The 16529-nt window shown below is 42.2% G+C and overlaps 1 protein-coding gene across 8 annotated transcripts in view; it reads right to left on the reverse strand.

Annotated features, from left to right (window-relative positions):
* The window catches only part of VPS39 (VPS39 subunit of HOPS complex), a 42246-nt gene extending 26019 nt beyond the window's left edge, over nt 1-16227 (reverse strand). For 2 of the 8 annotated variants that reach the window (XM_030559565.1, XM_030559561.1), the window contains exons 1-12: nt 16017-16227; nt 11896-11961; nt 10944-10970; nt 10406-10470; nt 9505-9547; nt 8420-8514; nt 6157-6255; nt 5279-5371; nt 3976-4159; nt 3250-3370; nt 1271-1397; nt 718-847 (exon numbers count right to left, since the gene is read on the reverse strand). In XM_030559565.1, coding sequence (XP_030415425.1) covers nt 718-847; nt 1271-1397; nt 3250-3370; nt 3976-4159; nt 5279-5371; nt 6157-6255; nt 8420-8514; nt 9505-9547; nt 10406-10470; nt 10944-10970; nt 11896-11961; nt 16017-16089 — 1123 coding nt within the window. In that variant the 5' untranslated portion in view covers nt 16090-16227. Of the gene's footprint in view, nt 1-717; nt 848-1270; nt 1398-3249; nt 3371-3975; nt 4160-5278; nt 5372-6156; nt 6256-8419; nt 8515-9504; nt 9548-10405; nt 10471-10943; nt 10971-11895; nt 11962-13915; nt 13995-16016 lie in introns of those variants that run through there. The other 6 variants (XM_030559562.1, XM_030559567.1, XM_030559564.1 and 3 more) reach the window with 6 other exon arrangements.
* Nucleotides 16228-16529: the final 302 nt, after the last annotated feature.

The following is a 16529-nucleotide window of genomic DNA, read 5'->3' on the forward strand; positions in this document are numbered from 1 at the left end:
CGGCTTAGTGCAGAACCCCAGCACTAATAATGAGATTCAATGGCAGGACCGTGAATTAGTAATACTGCTGGTTGCAAAAGGCTCCTAGAACAAGACACCGTTGTAATAAATCCAATGAGCTTCTGAAAAGATTACAAGAACAGACCTGACCAGCAGTTCCCATTACTAAGTAAGGATCAGTTTCACACAGTTTACGAACTCTAAAGTTCATTACTTAGATTAGAATTTAGGACCCTCCTGGCTCCTGATCCGTTCCTCTGGTCCCAGGAGCAGATTTCAAAAGGTCCTAACTCCCAAGTGACTTAGGAGCCTAAGACTCACTGAAAGTCATGTCTTTAGCTGAAAATTGACTATTCAGGAACTTTTGACATTCACTCACTTCATTCTTATTCCATTCTATGAAATGTCCATCAAGCAGAAAAACAGGTAGGGGCTCACTGATTTTTAGCAGTGGCTGGTGCTCATACCTCAGAGTGAAGGAACGTGCAAGCATACAGATGCCCCTTATACTTCTATTCCAACCTGCAACATTTTTTGTGGAGTAGTGGGGGGGAGGGTGGTTTCAGCATCTAACCAACAAACTAATCTTCAGGCTGCACAAGAGGACACTACTTGTTCTCAAACTAAATCAAGATCAGCACTAGCATCAATTTCTGGTGAGATTTACTGTAGTCTCCCCTCACCCACATTCTCCAACCCCAGGCTATACCAAGTTACCTGTACCGAGCTTGGCAAAAACCTGCATGGATTCATCGAAGCGCTTCTGGCAGAAGAGGTTAAAGGCATAAAGGTTCTTAATGTGATGAATCTGTTGTTGCTTTTCACTGTCTGAATCATCTTTCATTTCCTACACAAATACAAACCCAGGAATAATAGGAAGAATTCTTGTGCTTAAATATAAAGAGAATGGAGAAGAAAAACATTGACAGTATTAAGCTTGAAATTCATTGAAGAGAATGGGAAAATCCAGGACTGAACAGGTTACCAAAAGTGCCTAAACTTCTAAAAACAGACAGCTTGTCAAGGATGGGCAGCATTGGATAGCAGAGTAGAACCCAGAGACAGGAAGTTGTTAAATGGCTAAAGGGTTAATCAAGAGGAACTAGAGAGTGTGTGTGTGAAGTAAACATCAAGTAGGTTAAGACCCCAGGACTTGCAACAGTGCTTAGTGGCAGCAGTTACCAAACAGACTACAGGGACTGGCCCATGATTCTATACCCAGCAACACAAATAGTGTATTCTACCCACACCACTAAAGAAGACAACTTACCGCCAACTGCAGAGCCAATTCAAACTGCTTGTCTTGGAGAAGCTGCTGGATCTGGGTTGCTATGGAGACTGGAAGGAGACGCCAAACAAAATGATTGCTGGCCACATACACAATATTCGTACTATAATTGGAAGAGAAAAGACAGGTTACCAAGATGTAAGTGAGGCAAGAACTCTATCCCACATCTTGCAAGAATAGTCAGTCCTGGTTAACACATGTATGGTTTAACCAGATATACTAAAGTTGTGAGGTTACTCAAGTTCTCCTTTCCCTGCTAAACATAGTGGTGAAGGCAAAACAGAAAACGATTAAACAACCACTATGAATTCCTGAGGACTCTCAGGGTATGTCTACAGCTGCAATTAGACACCTGCAGCTGGATTGCAAGAAAGAACTTCAGAAAGGAACTAAAAGGAGGAGACCCTTATCTTGAGGTGCTTATCAAAGGCTAGCTTGTGTATATTTGGGGGTACAAAAGGATGCCCAGGCATCCTTTACTGAGGAAGTAAAAGGACAGTGCTTTTGCTTCATGCAAAAGGAATCTCAACCAGGCTTGGCTGAAAACACTGAAGAGAACTTTGAGTGAGAAATTTCCTTGGACAAGAGAGTAATTTGGTTAGTTAAGATTAGTCTCTAGAAAGCATGTTACAATTTTGTTTTATATGTAAACCATTTGTTTCCAATATTCTTACTCATTTACTTAAATCTCTAGTCATTGATAATATATATATTTATAATGAAAACAAGAATAAGTTTAAGTATAATAGTGTTAAGCAATGTGCTCATCTTGAGTTAAATCTTAAAAGCTGGTGTTTGGGAATAGCAGACCTGGTGAGTCTGAGTATTCAATGGATAGAGGCTGGATGCTGCAGGGAACATTGAGTATTTGGGGTTGTGGTGTGCCTGTTGCTACCTGTACAGAGAAAGTGAGGTCTGCAGAGGCCTAGGAGGTACTGCTTATGCTTTCAGAAGCTGATGGTGGTTTCGGGGGCTGATCACGCATACATAGACGAGACTACTTCATGCTAAGCGCAACAGTGAAGTGCCTCACAATCCTGGGTACCGTCATAAAAGGTCACAGTATTCCATTTCCACAAGAAGCTTGTCATCAAGGCACTACTGCAGCCACCCCTATAATCAAGCTTGAAACAGGAATCAAAGGTTCTACTAGAGAGCAAGGGAACCCCCACTATGCCCTTGAAAGTCATGAGAGATCAGTTTATACGTATTTACTGTCAAAGTCAAGTGATGCTGCCTTGAATAACATCTACTTTTCATATTCAGAGCAACTTAAACACCCAATTAATCCTCAATACTCATGTGAGGCAGGTAAGCATTACCTTTTACTTTACAGATCGAGAAACTGAGAAACTTTAAGTGGCTTAGTGAAGGTCGGAGGGACTCAGAACAGAATTAAGGATCTTCTAGCTCCCTGTGTTGTGCTCAGAACATGAGCCTCCCCAGCCCCCACCCCACAATCACAGACATTTGTTAATCTTAAGCCTTTAAAAAAAAAATTCCCAGAGAAAGTTTTGTGCAAACTTGACAGTGCTTCTAGCTTCCTTGTATAATAAAAAAGAAGAAAGGGCAGTTATACCCCCCTAATCACCAGGTTAGATTAAATCAAAACAGGTCACATAACTAAGCAATAAGGATACAAGTATTCTGTCTATATTAGCCACTGCAGAGTGACGAGTTGCAAGAAAGCAGTAGAACACAAGAGAACAGTGTCCCTTATCCAATAACCCTAAGGTTAACACAGCATAGTGTAGGGGCAAGAGGGGCAGATTATTAAGGTTCTGGCTACGAGCTGTTGACAACTTCTGACTCCACCGGTCAGAGAAGAGACAACATGATCAACTCATGATGTTAGTTTACCAGAGTTATATTTCTAATTGTATGGAAAGGCACAATACACAAGCTGTCAAAGAAAGAAAGACTAGGTATAGGGAGAGATGAAAAAGGAAGTGCTCTTGTACCCTCCAGAGGTGATGAAGCGTGGTCTTTGCAGCTCAATACTCTGCACCAGCAGCCGGGGTTCAAAAGTGCGAATCTCCACATACCTTGGTAGCACTGCAATGATGTATGGAGGCTGATGTTCTGTTTGGGAGATAAAACAAGCATGCATCAGACGGATTTCTCCAATATACCCTGGAAAGGGCCACAACAACTTACTACATAACTTCTCTCCAGAAATTCTCAGTACATTACGCCCTTCTCACCCATCCCCCAAATCCATCAATGAGCTTACTGATAGTAAGGAATTGCTGTTAATTTCTCTCTCTCACCCACCCCCGGGTTTTCCTTGACACTTCTCTCTCATCACATGCAAATTCTGCAGTACTCAACTGCTCACAAAAGCCAAAAATCAGGTTTTAAATTACAAAAACAAGTGGCACATATGTACTGTCTTATCTGTAGATCTCAAAGCACTTTACAAAGATGGGGTTATCCCACTGTCCTGAAAAAGAAACTGAAGGCACAGAAGTTGAGAGCAAGGAAGTGGAGATAGAAATATAACCCATGCCTCTCTGCTCTAATCAATGGGTCATGCTAGCCAGCACTCAGATGACTAAAACCAGCACAACACAATCAAAGCCTCATACATTAAGCTAGTAAGCTTAAATCTGCTCCATTCATAAGGAACAGAAAGCTGACAAATCCTGGTTGGGTTACAGCAAGGAAAACCAACTTCTAGTTCTCACCCATAGCTATGGGAATGTCTGTCCAATTCAAGGCACCTTTCTGAGTACAAATCCCTTCTTCGTTAAGTACTACCGTTAGATCATCTTGACCAACTGCAACTTTTCCGTCTGCTAAGGGAGCCACCAATGGTTCAAGCTGCTTCCCTGTGGGGAACAGTTCTTTGATGGACCCTTTTCCATCCACCTGTGAGAGGAACAGGGGGAGGGAAAAGGTCATTCAGTTTTCACTGTGGAGTTGTCATCTCAAAACTGTAGAAGACTACTTGATGAAAAGACAGACTTGATAGTATATTTTTTGGAAAGAGTGATACATGAGTCTCAAAATATCCACTAACACAAGAAGGTAGTTTTGAAGGCTAATTCGTAGGTCATCTTTTGTATGTATCAAAATATTACTTGTTAGCATTACAATTTAAAAATAAATTTGTGTTTCTCTCTTAATTTGGGGAAGCCTGTTCCCATTGCTAATTGGGTACTGTAACTGGATGATCTTGTTATTTAGTCACCAAGGCGTACAGTCTGTACAGCATGATAATACTGATGTCAGTAAAAGTGTGCAGTAGTCCATGGATTTTCCTTGAACTCCCTTCTCATTCACGTATGGGCCTTATTTAAGTGACAGTACCATAGTTATGGACTCCATTTTCCTAAAGTATCAGCATAAAATTATAAAGATGGAAAATTAAAGTAATGGTAATAGTTATGACTATTGTTAATGTTTCTGTCAAATTAACCAACAAATAGAAGGCACTATTTCACTTCAGCCTTGTTGTGGAATATGAAATAATTAACAGTGGATGAATTTGGTATTTAAAGGGATGTTGTCAAATTGAAGAAGTTTAATTTCAGCTAAAGGACTAAAATAATTTTGGCGAAGTTACTCTGCCCTTTGAATAACCTCACTTTAAAAAAACCTATTCAGTAGGGTTTTATCTTTAAAATATTTTACCCTATTATGTTGAGGTGTAAATACACCAAACAAAAGGGAAACTATGGAACTGAGTTAAAGTGCTGCCCAGATGAAAAAATGTTTTCTTAATTTAATTCAGTTAAACTAATCTTAGGCATTACTTGCAACAGCAAGATAGTGTTTTTCTTTCAGAAAGACAGGCAATTTAAAGGACCATGCATGCTTTTGCGGAAGAAGGTGTAAGCTGAAAGACAGCATGTCAAAAATGGCACATTTTTATGATAAACAGTGTCTATCTCACACTCTGAATCCTCCCTCCCTGGGAGCAGTCTATGTACTCTCCCTAAAATGATTAACATCCCTTACACACTCAGTTCAAAGTCCTGTTCTTACCCTTATCAGATAATAGTCTCTCTTGAAACCTACACAGATAGAATTTTCACACCATGCCATAGACTTGGGCACATCCGGCACACTGAAGTCTCCCTGAAGGATGAAAGGAAAATAAGTCACATTGGCTGCCTTAGGAGCTAACTATGCCTTCCCGTGGCCCCTGTTAACCTGTGGCCTGGAAAGTGTGTTTCATATTTAATTGCGGGAGAGACAGTACAGTAACACGGAGCACATAAACCTTTCTTCTCTCTTACACAGTAGGAAAGGTTTCTTTTAAGATTGCAGTTCTGTAGCTAGTAGGGTCCTCGAACATTAGATATTACTGCAAAATAATTCTCACTAACATGTTTGCTGCAGGAAAGGGCAGGCTATATCTGTTTAAGAAGTGAAGTCTACTTTAGAATCACTTCCAACCCTTCCTGCCCAGGGAACGATAGCATTCAGCTAGAATGTCTCAACTCCAGTTTTCTGCACAGCAGCAGGGCATTCTGCAACTAGACAGTGCGATCTTTTTGAACAGTTATTTAATTGGGTCTCAAAGTGGACCAGAGCTAGAATGCAGAGGACAATTAGGATTGCATACAAATTGTATCTTTCTATCATTACCCATCATCTTCAAGAAAGGAGTCAGTCATTTGGTTCCTGGTGATTTTTATCCATATCTAGCTCCCAATCCATTATTTCAATGGTATCAACACTTTGCTTTCAATTGCTGCTTCGTTAAACCATACAGCACCCCCACTATCAAGTGCACCATGGAAGCAGAACCTAGCACTGATTCTCAATTATACTGCTGATTAAACTGGGGTATTAAAAACAATTTAATACTATGGCAAGGGCTCCCGTACAGTCTAGCGATTCCCACACCACTCTCTCACCTGTAGCTCATAGAACTCCCTGTCCTTCCAGAAATACAGTTGTAGCTTCTTCCGCACTGCCACGCACATCCTCAGCACCTCCTCCCCCGTATCAGAGTGCTGTGAAAACAGACAGCCTCACATGCATTAGGATTAGAAGGTACATAAGGAAGATAATATAGGGCAATAAATAATTCTAAACCTACAGCACAGCTGGCCAATGGAAGAGCTAAGTTGCAGCTGAGTAAACTTTCATGCTCCCATCGGGTCACCATGGACTATTTTCTCACTGGGCCAAACCCAAAGTGGATGTCAATTAAGGTGCTGAACTTGAGTTCAGATGTGCATGTGGCCAGAAGAAAGATTCTTTGTATTCTGAAATAAATTAACGCAAGATAAATCTAAGCCACAATAGATCTTTTATCAAGAACTCTACTGTTAATGAAAGCTACCAGGATAACAGCTCTGGAGACTGAACTTGGTAGCAGCAATATAAGCTTACCCACACTTGCTACTGTACCTCAACCTTATTTTGGTGAGACCGCCTCTATACAAAAAAAGATAGGCCAAAGACTGAATGAACAGGCATAGACTACCTTTCTACAGAGACTGCACATTGTGATGGTGGTTTATGCAATGAGGACACCTGTCCCATTTCTCCATGGACAAGATGCACCAAACCCTTTAATGCAGTCAACCAGCCAGCCTTCAAGATGGTAATAGTTCAGTCACTACTATCCTGAGCTAGATCTGGAGAGGTGAAAACCACCAATTCCCATTGCCCACTATTCAGCCATCTACTCCCACTATTTTTCCTGTAACTCCCACAAGGTGCTCGGTGCTGTACAAACAAAGAAAGGCACTGTCTTTCCCCAAGACCCTTCAGTCAACGAGAGAAGTTGTTTGTACTGTTTCTCCTACTCTAAGTGGTCAATGTTGTTTTGCTGTCCCCAGTTTCCCTTCCACCTCAACATTAGTTAATTAATTGCTTGACAGCATCATGGTAGGAATATGAATATGAAGAGGGCAGTGCCTTACATATCAGCTCCAAGAGGGGTTCCACATGGAGTTAAGCAGGATGAGAGAAAAAGACAGCAGGTGGAAAATAATAATATTACTGGTGAAGTGGAAAGGACTGCGGCAATATGAAAAAGACAAGGACAGATAAGCATTAGAAATTGGCATTAGTCAGGACCTTGAATGTAAAGACAAAAAACTTGACACTTATATGGTGAAGGAGTGGGGAACAAGGCAGTTAAAGAAAGGGAGACATGATCATATTAATGAACAAATATGATCTAAGGGCCTATGTTTTGTATACTAATTAATTAGAACAGTTTATTGACAAGCATCACTGCAAGTACATGCTATGTCAGATACCCACATACAAAAAGTACATCCAATTATAAGATGACACTTTGTAACGCTTGGATTTGCATGTTTTATAAGATTTAGCATTAGCTATATGTTAACACTAGAAGCCCAAGACTAAATAATTATGAGAAAATGTTTATCACTGGGCAAAAGTTTTGGCTTGCCTTTACACAGGGAGCTTGGTCTCTGAAGAGTAAAATCAAAGCACTAGAGGTATACCATCAACTTAAGTCTCCTCTAGCTATGAGCAAGGCTTGGGGACCAAAGTACAGGTAAATTGATTAACTGATTTACGTGTAAATAAGAGACCATTTTTATAAGACCATAGGACCTGGATGAAGGATCACCTTATCCTTATGGAACATTATATAGACTGAATCAGCTATTAGCGTCTCCAAGACACTTTAGGTTAACGTAATTGTTACCAGAAGCAATCTTCAGAGAAAGATGGTGAAATGGAAATTCAAAGAAATCACTCAAATGGTGGTTCCATTATCTTTGTAAGCCCTATTTTAAGTCCCAAGATGGGGACGACTTCCAAATGAAAAAAGCACTTGAAGAGCCCTTTAAAAATCTCATCACTTAGGATGAAAATTCAGTTGAGTCTTGAATCAATGGGTGAAAGGCCGAAATTACAACCAAGTGTACTCTTACAAAGTAGAGGGAGGGACCAAGACCAACAATTTTAAAACTTGGTCCTGGAGTGAAGTTCTTAAGTCCATCATTAAATATGTAAATAAGCAGCCTGATTTTCAGAAGTGTTGAACCCCAACATCTCCTAATTTCTCATATAATATAAAGTTATTTTCATTTTAAATGTAACATACCAAACCCTCTGAGAAATTTGAAAGTTACTCCTTGTTTTGAGACTTTGTCAGAACGCTTGCAACATTAACCTGCCTCCACTTACCTGTAAGTCACAGGTGAACAGAGATGCACCTTTTGCCTTCGAGACTGTGGTGATTTGTTGAAATGTCAACAGGTCATGGACATAAATGTTATTTTCTGTTATAGACAAAATTCCTAATTATTTGTTCAATAATTTAAAACATGCAACTCATTTTTAATTTACACAAACTATCACAAAACACTTTATAAAAATTTAAGTATGTTTACAAAGCAGATCCAAACTAGTGAGAGAAATTAAGAGTTTCAGGACAGGAAGGGGACGGGTTTTTTCCCACCCAGACAATTTGAAAACAATCAGTGAGGCAGAGACAAAAAGGTTTCTGGGTTGCAGAAGACTCTCACACCAACCGTGGCAAGACTGCATGAAAGAACCAAGAATGGGTGCTAACAAGCAAACAAAGTGGAAGTAGGACAGAAGAGAAAGCAGGCCACAGCAAGTTCATGATGGAAGCTCTTATATTTAAAAAAGGACCATTTTGAACTGGCTTCTGAAATTTGTGGGAGGTGAATAGAGTTGAAAGTTGGAGCTGGTGTGGTCAAGTTTTTGTACGCACGAGAACGCAGGCAGCAGCATTCTACACATGCTGGAGTCGGGAGAGCTGGGACTTGGAGGTCAAAAAGGAGGGAGTTGTATCATAAGTAAAAAGAAACAAGGAAGATCATAATTCAAGAATAAGTTCACCCAACATACAGTACTCAAAATATTCAAAATTCTTGCATAAGTTATTTGAATATTAGTGGTCTGTTCCCCAGATGTCTTTACTGGCTTAAGAGAGGCCCAGCTGCTTCTTAACCTATAATGCATAACACTTCCCTGCAAATTAGAGGCCTGAATTCTAGACCCAATGACTTTTCAACAACTAGACCCTTATGCAGGTGTGAAGGATCACCCAAATCAAGAAGGTGGCAAACTGTTTTAAGAATAAGCCTTAGAGTAGGTGAGTGTGAATTATTCACTTTCCTTGGTACAACAAACAGATAGTCTGTACTGGGGGGGGAGGGGACGAGCGGGGTTCATGCTCAGCCAAGTAATTGCACCAAAAAAAAAAAAAAAGAATTAAATACTAAAACATATTCTTCACTTACCTAACAAACTGACCAGAATTTTAAACTGGGAAACAACATGAATCTGAAAAGAGAATTGTATTAAAGCAACATCTCTACAAGCCAAATACTCTTCCCTACCTCCCACCCCTCAACTTGGACAGAGATTTAATTAGTCTATGCAAATAGTTTTATTTACCCACATAAGGCAACGAAGATGGGGTACTGTTACTTTCTGTGTAGCATTCCTCCAGCTACTGTACAATCCCACATCTATACTCATGAAATGGCTGATAAAGCTAGCTTACATTGTTTATATCCTTTCCTAGTGAGAAAAAAACATAGATCCCTTTAACAAGATTTAATCATGTTCTGGTGCCTTACCAATAAAAGGATGTAAATTATTCCTTAAAAACTATTGTTCTTCTCCAGTGAAAAGGTAAGGTGCTCTATTGCAGTGATACATTCAGTGTGCTCACATCAAAATTAAAATGGTAATGAAACTGACAGCAAGTCAGTACACAGCTATTCTAGATTCCAGCCTCTAATAGCCAAAACAATATTTGCACTTTAATAGCATGTTTCATCTAAGGAGATCAAGTGCTTTACTTCATTAATTCTCTCACCAGGTCAGACAGTGATGTATTATCTCCATCATACAAATATATATGATTTGCTGGAGGTCACAGTCATTCAGTGAGTCAGGAAAAGAACCCAGGAGCCCTAACTCTAAGTCATCTGCTGTAACCACCAAACCAAGTTCCTTTCTACTGTAGGAAGAGACTGTGAACAAATGCACAATTAGGCTAGTCTGTGCTACTCCCAACAAAGTTTACTGTTTAAAAAAAAAGCCTTTTGGAGATACCAGGTTAAAGTACTTCACATTGCACCCTCTTAGTGGCACTGGCAATTTTTCCCAATGTCAACAACTGCCATTTCCTACCTGCTGAATCTTTTTTGAGAAGTTCTTGTTGGATTTCTCTAGTGTCACTTCAAATCTGTTGCAACCTACCAAGCAGAGATTAACGAGTGACATAAAAATCACAGCTGCCTTTAGATTTATTACTGCATAAACCTTTACTCTAAATCCCACAAAATTATAGAAGATATCGAATTAAGCAGCTAATGCCAGAAGATTGCATGTCTTATAAAAGGCATGTGCTTCCTTTTACTTAAAACAGTTTGGGGGACCTGAGGTTGTCATACATATCTAGCTGGGGATTTCAAAAACGTGGTTTAACTTCAAGAAGCCAGTAAATCTGAAGGTCCCATCATTAGCTAAATCCTTGCCTTGTAATCTCAGATCCTAATATAAATATTTTAAAACCCCAAGTTACGAAGACAGCCCTAAAGCACCTTTTTTCCCAGCCAATCAAATACCAGCAACTCAGATCTCCAGGAAGCACATCACTGCAAGATGGACAAAGAATAAAACACTTCACTACAAAGGTTTAAAAGGAGTTTTATGGATACAAACTTACAGCCACTTTCTGATGACGTAACCTCTCCTGGTATTGATGCAAAAAGGGGGAGAAATTTACCAAGTGAGACAAAAGACACTAGCAACCCAAGTCAGCATGATCTATTGAAACAGACTGCCTATGGAGGCTAGGAAAAATGAGCTGGAATTAGCGTTTAGTAATCCAAGTGGCTACAACAGAAATAGTATCCTTCTGAGAGCAGGTGTAATTTGGGGCAGATGTGCCACACCTTTTTACTTTTTAATCCAATGAGCTATTAAATTAGGTACACTTAATAGTATAGCATTTTGCATATTATAACTGGCAAATAGCTGATATATAAATCTGTTTAACATAAGTAATTTTATATCTGATTCTAAATACAATAGCCGTTCTTTGTGACATCACCAGAATGGACGAAGGCCACTTGTGACCGCTTCCTCAAGAGACAGAGAGGGGAGTACTTTTTGGTCTAGATTAGAATGTTAAGATTCAGAACCAGGTTTAATTTTATTATGTATATTGATCAAGATGGTGGCCCTCGCCTTTTAATTAAGGTGCCCTTTCACTGCATTGCCAATCTGATCTATTCACTAGATTCTGTTAGAGTTTATGCATGGTGGATATTGTATTCATGCACATTACACTAATTTACTGTAAATACAAATGTGGAAACCATTATAGTTCAGAGATTAGTATTAGCTTTGGTTGAATCGTGAGAGAAAGGGTAATTTTCAAAGCAGATGGTAAACTCTATAAGACAGTAAACAGAGAAGGAAAAGGAAAGGAAAGGAAGATCTGTACATAGTGCAGTGGCCCTGTATAAACATTTTTTAAGCTATAGGTGACAAAGTCTGCTGTTTAGTATACTAAATGTACCAGGGTACCAATATTATTAGAGTCACTGAAGAGCTGAGAATGATACATTGGCATAATATTGCACAAAAGCTTGGCTTTGTTTGTACAAGCTCACCTATATCCTTCCTGATCCTGTAAAGGAGAAGATGCCCTTGTTTGGTGCCAACGAGCAGCCACTCCTCTATAAGATAAGATAATTTTTATCAGTACCAAAAAGAATACGACTCTCAGCTAAAATTAAATCGGAAAATTCTCATCTTCTTAAACTGAAGCCCATTGTTGAATGGTCCAAAACATACAAAGGCAAATTTCAGCTGGACAACGTGCATGGCTCTTCCATTGTTTCCCTAGAGCAGGGGCAGGCAAACTTTTTGGCCCAAGGGCCACATCTGGGCATGGAAATTGTATGGTGGGCCATGAATGCTCATGAAATTGAGGGTGGGGTGCAGGAGGGGGTGTGGGCTCTGGGGTGCAGGAGGGTGGGATCGATGAGTTTGGAGGGTGGGGAGGAAGGGGTGCAGGCTCCAGGTGGCGCTTACCTGAAGCAGCGGCTTGTCCCCCCTCTAGCTCATACATGGAGGCACAGCCAGACAGCTCTGCACGCTGCCCCATATGCAGATGCCATCCCTGCAGCTGCCATTGGCCCTGTTTGCTAGCCATTGGGAGCTGCAGGGGCAGCGCTTGCAGAGGGGGCAGTATGAGGAACCCCCTGGCTGCCCGTACACATAGGAGGCGGAGGGTGAACATGCCGCTGCTTCTGGAAGTCGTGCAGAGCAAGCCCCCAACCCCCACTCGCTGGAAGGAGTTCAAGGGCCTGATTAAAACATCTGAAAGGCTGGATGCGACCCCTGGACTGTAGTTTGCCCACTCCTGTCCTAGAGGAAGTGCTTAAACATGGAGTAACCTTTGTTCTGGGAAACAAACATTTCCAGGGATCAGGAAGTATGAAACACAGCCCTGACACAGGAGCCTACTTGCTCATAATTAGGGCCCAATCAAATTCACAGCCTTGGAAAAGCATGTCATGGACCATGAAAACTGGTCTTTTGTGTGCTTTTACCCCATATTATATAGATTTCACAGGGGAGGCCAATGTTTCTCAAATTGGAATTCCTGACTCAAAAGGCAGTTGCAGGTGGAGGGGGGCGGGGTTTCCACAAGGTTATTTTAGAGGAGTCACGGTATTGTCACCCTTACTTCTGCACTGCCTTCAGAGCTGGGCAGCCGGAGAGTGGCAGCTGTTGACTGAGGGCCCAGCTCTGCAGGCAACAGCGCAGAAGTAAGGGTGGCAATACCATAACATGCCGTCCTTACTTCTGTGCTGCCACTTGAGGAGGCTCTGCCTTCCAAGCTGGGATCCTAGGTAGCAGCTGCCGCTCTCCAGTTACCCAACCCTGAAGGCAGCACTGCCGCCAGCAGCAGTGCAGAAGTAAGGGTAGCAGTACCACAACCCTCACTACAATAACCTTGCAATCCCCCCACGACTCCTTTTCGGGTCACGACCCCTACAATTACAACACCATGAAATTTCAGATTTAAATAGCAGAAATCATGAAATTTCAGTTTTTAAATCCTATGATTATGAAATTGACCAAAATGGACTGTGAATTTGGTAGGGCACTACTCATAATGAAGTACAGTAAAAGGGAGAGAGCTCCACATTCTTCATAAATATACATAAACAGAAGATAAACTACTTTTCAAGCATTGGCTGCTGCATATAGATGCCCGGTGTTCCTCCCAACTTATTGCTCTACACAGTGAAAAACTGGATGGAGCAAGACAAAGTTAGATACTACCATTTGTGAGTTCTGACTCTGAACACAGTAGTTAAACATTTGGAAGTCACAGTGGCCCACATGAATTATTCAGTGGGCCACTGAAGTGATTATATTAGTTACCAAGAAACAGTATTTGAGTTCCTGTGACACTTAAAAGTCATCTTGGATTTACAAAGCAGAACACTTGAAAAATCCACTGTTATTCCACACACACACACTTTGGTATATTATTTAGATTCAAAGCCTTCTAATATGCATTGCTGTGCAACTCATTCACAAAAATCTTGTAAATTAAATTTCAATTAATCTTCAGCTTCATAACAGGGAAAACTTTACTAAACATATGAAATTTACCTCTCTCTTTTTCACACCATATTTCTCAAAGCTACTTGTGATTTAACAAGATCTTGCTTCCCCTGAGCCTCCTCTTCTCCTATATAATCAAGAATTAAGTCAAAAGTGGAAGTACATCTCTATTCCACAAGACTGTGCTGGCTCAATAAATAAATAAATAAATTTGTTTTGCAATAAAGTTGCTCAATTTCAATGCCACTGTAAGGAATATATTCAATTTAGCTACAGAATTTAAGTCTCAGTGTTTTATTTTTAAGGCTTAAATCAAAAACAAGCCAAGTTTCTGACAAAGTTAATCTTTTACATGAAAGGTTTTGTTCCATAATATAACATGTATTTGAAATTGCTCCAACGGTTTAGTATTAGAAAGAGTCCCAGAAAAATATGATTAGCGTATACATGAGGCAGTCAAAGGTGCATGATAAAGAAAACCTATTCACCTAGGTATCACTAACACAAATTTGCTATGAACTGTCTGCTTGCTAAACTTCGTTAATATCACAGCTTTTGCTATAGTAACAAGCCATCTACACGAAGAAACTAGCTAAATCATTTATAGTGGACCATTTTATACTACTGTAAGTATTCACTGCACCATCTACAGTAATAATAGTTACATGAATTGTCACTTAGGTCTGATCTACACTTAAAATTTGAGTCGACATAGGTTGGCATAGCTCTGAGCAACATAGCTAAGTCCCAAGGTAGATGCTGCTAGTTCAATGGAAAAAAATTTCCATCAACCTAGCTAACCTCACTTGGGGGCGGGGTTACCTATACCAATGGAAAATCCCCTTCTGCCAGCAAAGATTGTATCTACACTAACTTTTCGTCAGCATAGCTACGGTGCTGTAGCTATGTCCGTAGTCCCAAAGTATACACATAGCCTTAGGTAACAGTTCTAACCCACCAGGTCAGATTGTTTTGTATTTAAGACACAAAGTATGGGTTTATTCACAAATAAAACACACCAGGTAGGGCAAGGCAAAGTGACACTTCTTGTGTTATACTACAACACATTTTCTACCATTCACACTCACATTTAAACAATGGAGAAAGAAAACATGGAGGAGGACGCACAAGACAAGAACAAAAAATTCCATCCCACAAGAAACAAACCTGTTCAAGTGTCAGAGACACTGATACAAACTGAGCACAACCGGATCAGTCAGTTCACCCAAATGTTTGAAAAACAGACTCATAGGCAGACTCATAGACTCTAGGACTGGAAGGGACCTCGAGAGGTCATCGAGTCCAGTCCCCTGCCCTCATGGCAGGACCAAATACTGTCTAGACCATCCCTAATAGACATTTATCTAACCTACTCTTAAATATCTCCAGAGAGGGAGATTCCACAACTTCCCTAGGCAACCTATTCCAGTGTTTAACCACCCTGACAGTTAGGAACTTTTTCCTAATGTCCAACCTAAATCTCCCTTGCTGCAGTTTAAGACCAAAGTGTGTCACTTCTACTACCCTTAAAAAAATAGTTTTGATGGGTGGAAACTACAAATCCCACTTGAGCCCAACTTCAGTCCCCACTCTCTCTGTTCCCTGTAACGGGGGCTCAATCCCCGCGGGCAGTAGCCCCGAGCCTAGGGTAACCAGACAGCAAATCGGGACGGGGGTCGGTGGGGGGCAATAGGAGCCTATATAAGAAAAAGACCCAAAATTCGAGACATCTGGTCACTGTACCTGAGCCACGCTCAAGGTGGGTCACGCAAGTGGTTTATAGAGATCCCAAAATTCACCAGAGCGTGTGTTTTTAGAAAGAGCTTCGAGCCCTTCTCCTGGGGAACCCCGCGGACAGGAACAGCCGCAGCACGCCGAGGGGCTGACGGCGGCGCGGTGGTCACAGGGGCTTTGGAGACGCGGGTCTCCGAGGCAGCAGGCTCAGCGACGGCGGTCAGGACGCGAAGTCACAAGCGGGTCGGGGCTCGGAGCTGGTCCCGGGGGCAGGCGGGGTGACCACCCCGTCCGCCCGCCGCACGGTCCCCAGGACTCCTTCGAGCGGAGTCCGCAGCCCCCACCCACCCCGCCGCGGGGTCCCTGAGAGAGGGACCCCCTAAAAGCCCGGGGGCCGCCCCGCCCCGCCGCTCACCCCAGGCCGCCAGACAGTCTATCTGCAGCGGCAGCTTCTCCAGGATCGGCACCGGCTCGAAGGCGTCGTGCATGGCGGCAGCTCTCCGCGCTCGCTGCGGGCTGGTAGCGCCACCTCAGCCGCGCCCACGGGAAGATGCTGCGTCGCCCCCCTACTGGGCCCCCGCTGCCCCAAGTACAGGCCCAGCTGATCCCAACCCTTCCCAGCAGGCCCCGCGCCCAGCCCGTTCTGCTTCCCTACTGGAGCCCCGCCCACAAGTTCCACCTCTTCCGCAGGGTAAGCTCCGCCCCAGGCTCCTTTCCCGCCACAGGCATCACCCCCTTCCCGAGCCTGCGGCCTCGTGCCGTGGGTGCCGCCCGTTCACGGCTGCTCCCCTCACCCGCAAGGCCTGCGCCCCTTAGAGGCGCCTCCCCTGGACTCCGCTCCAGGGCCCTCCCCTCCCCCCATCAGGAGAAGAATCACCCCGGCCTGCCCCTCGCTCTCCCCCCGCCCAGGCACTGCCCATGCACTTGG

This window comes from Gopherus evgoodei, chromosome 4, assembly GCF_007399415.2.
Source record: "Gopherus evgoodei ecotype Sinaloan lineage chromosome 4, rGopEvg1_v1.p, whole genome shotgun sequence".
NCBI classification, from domain to species: domain Eukaryota; kingdom Metazoa; phylum Chordata; order Testudines; family Testudinidae; genus Gopherus; species Gopherus evgoodei.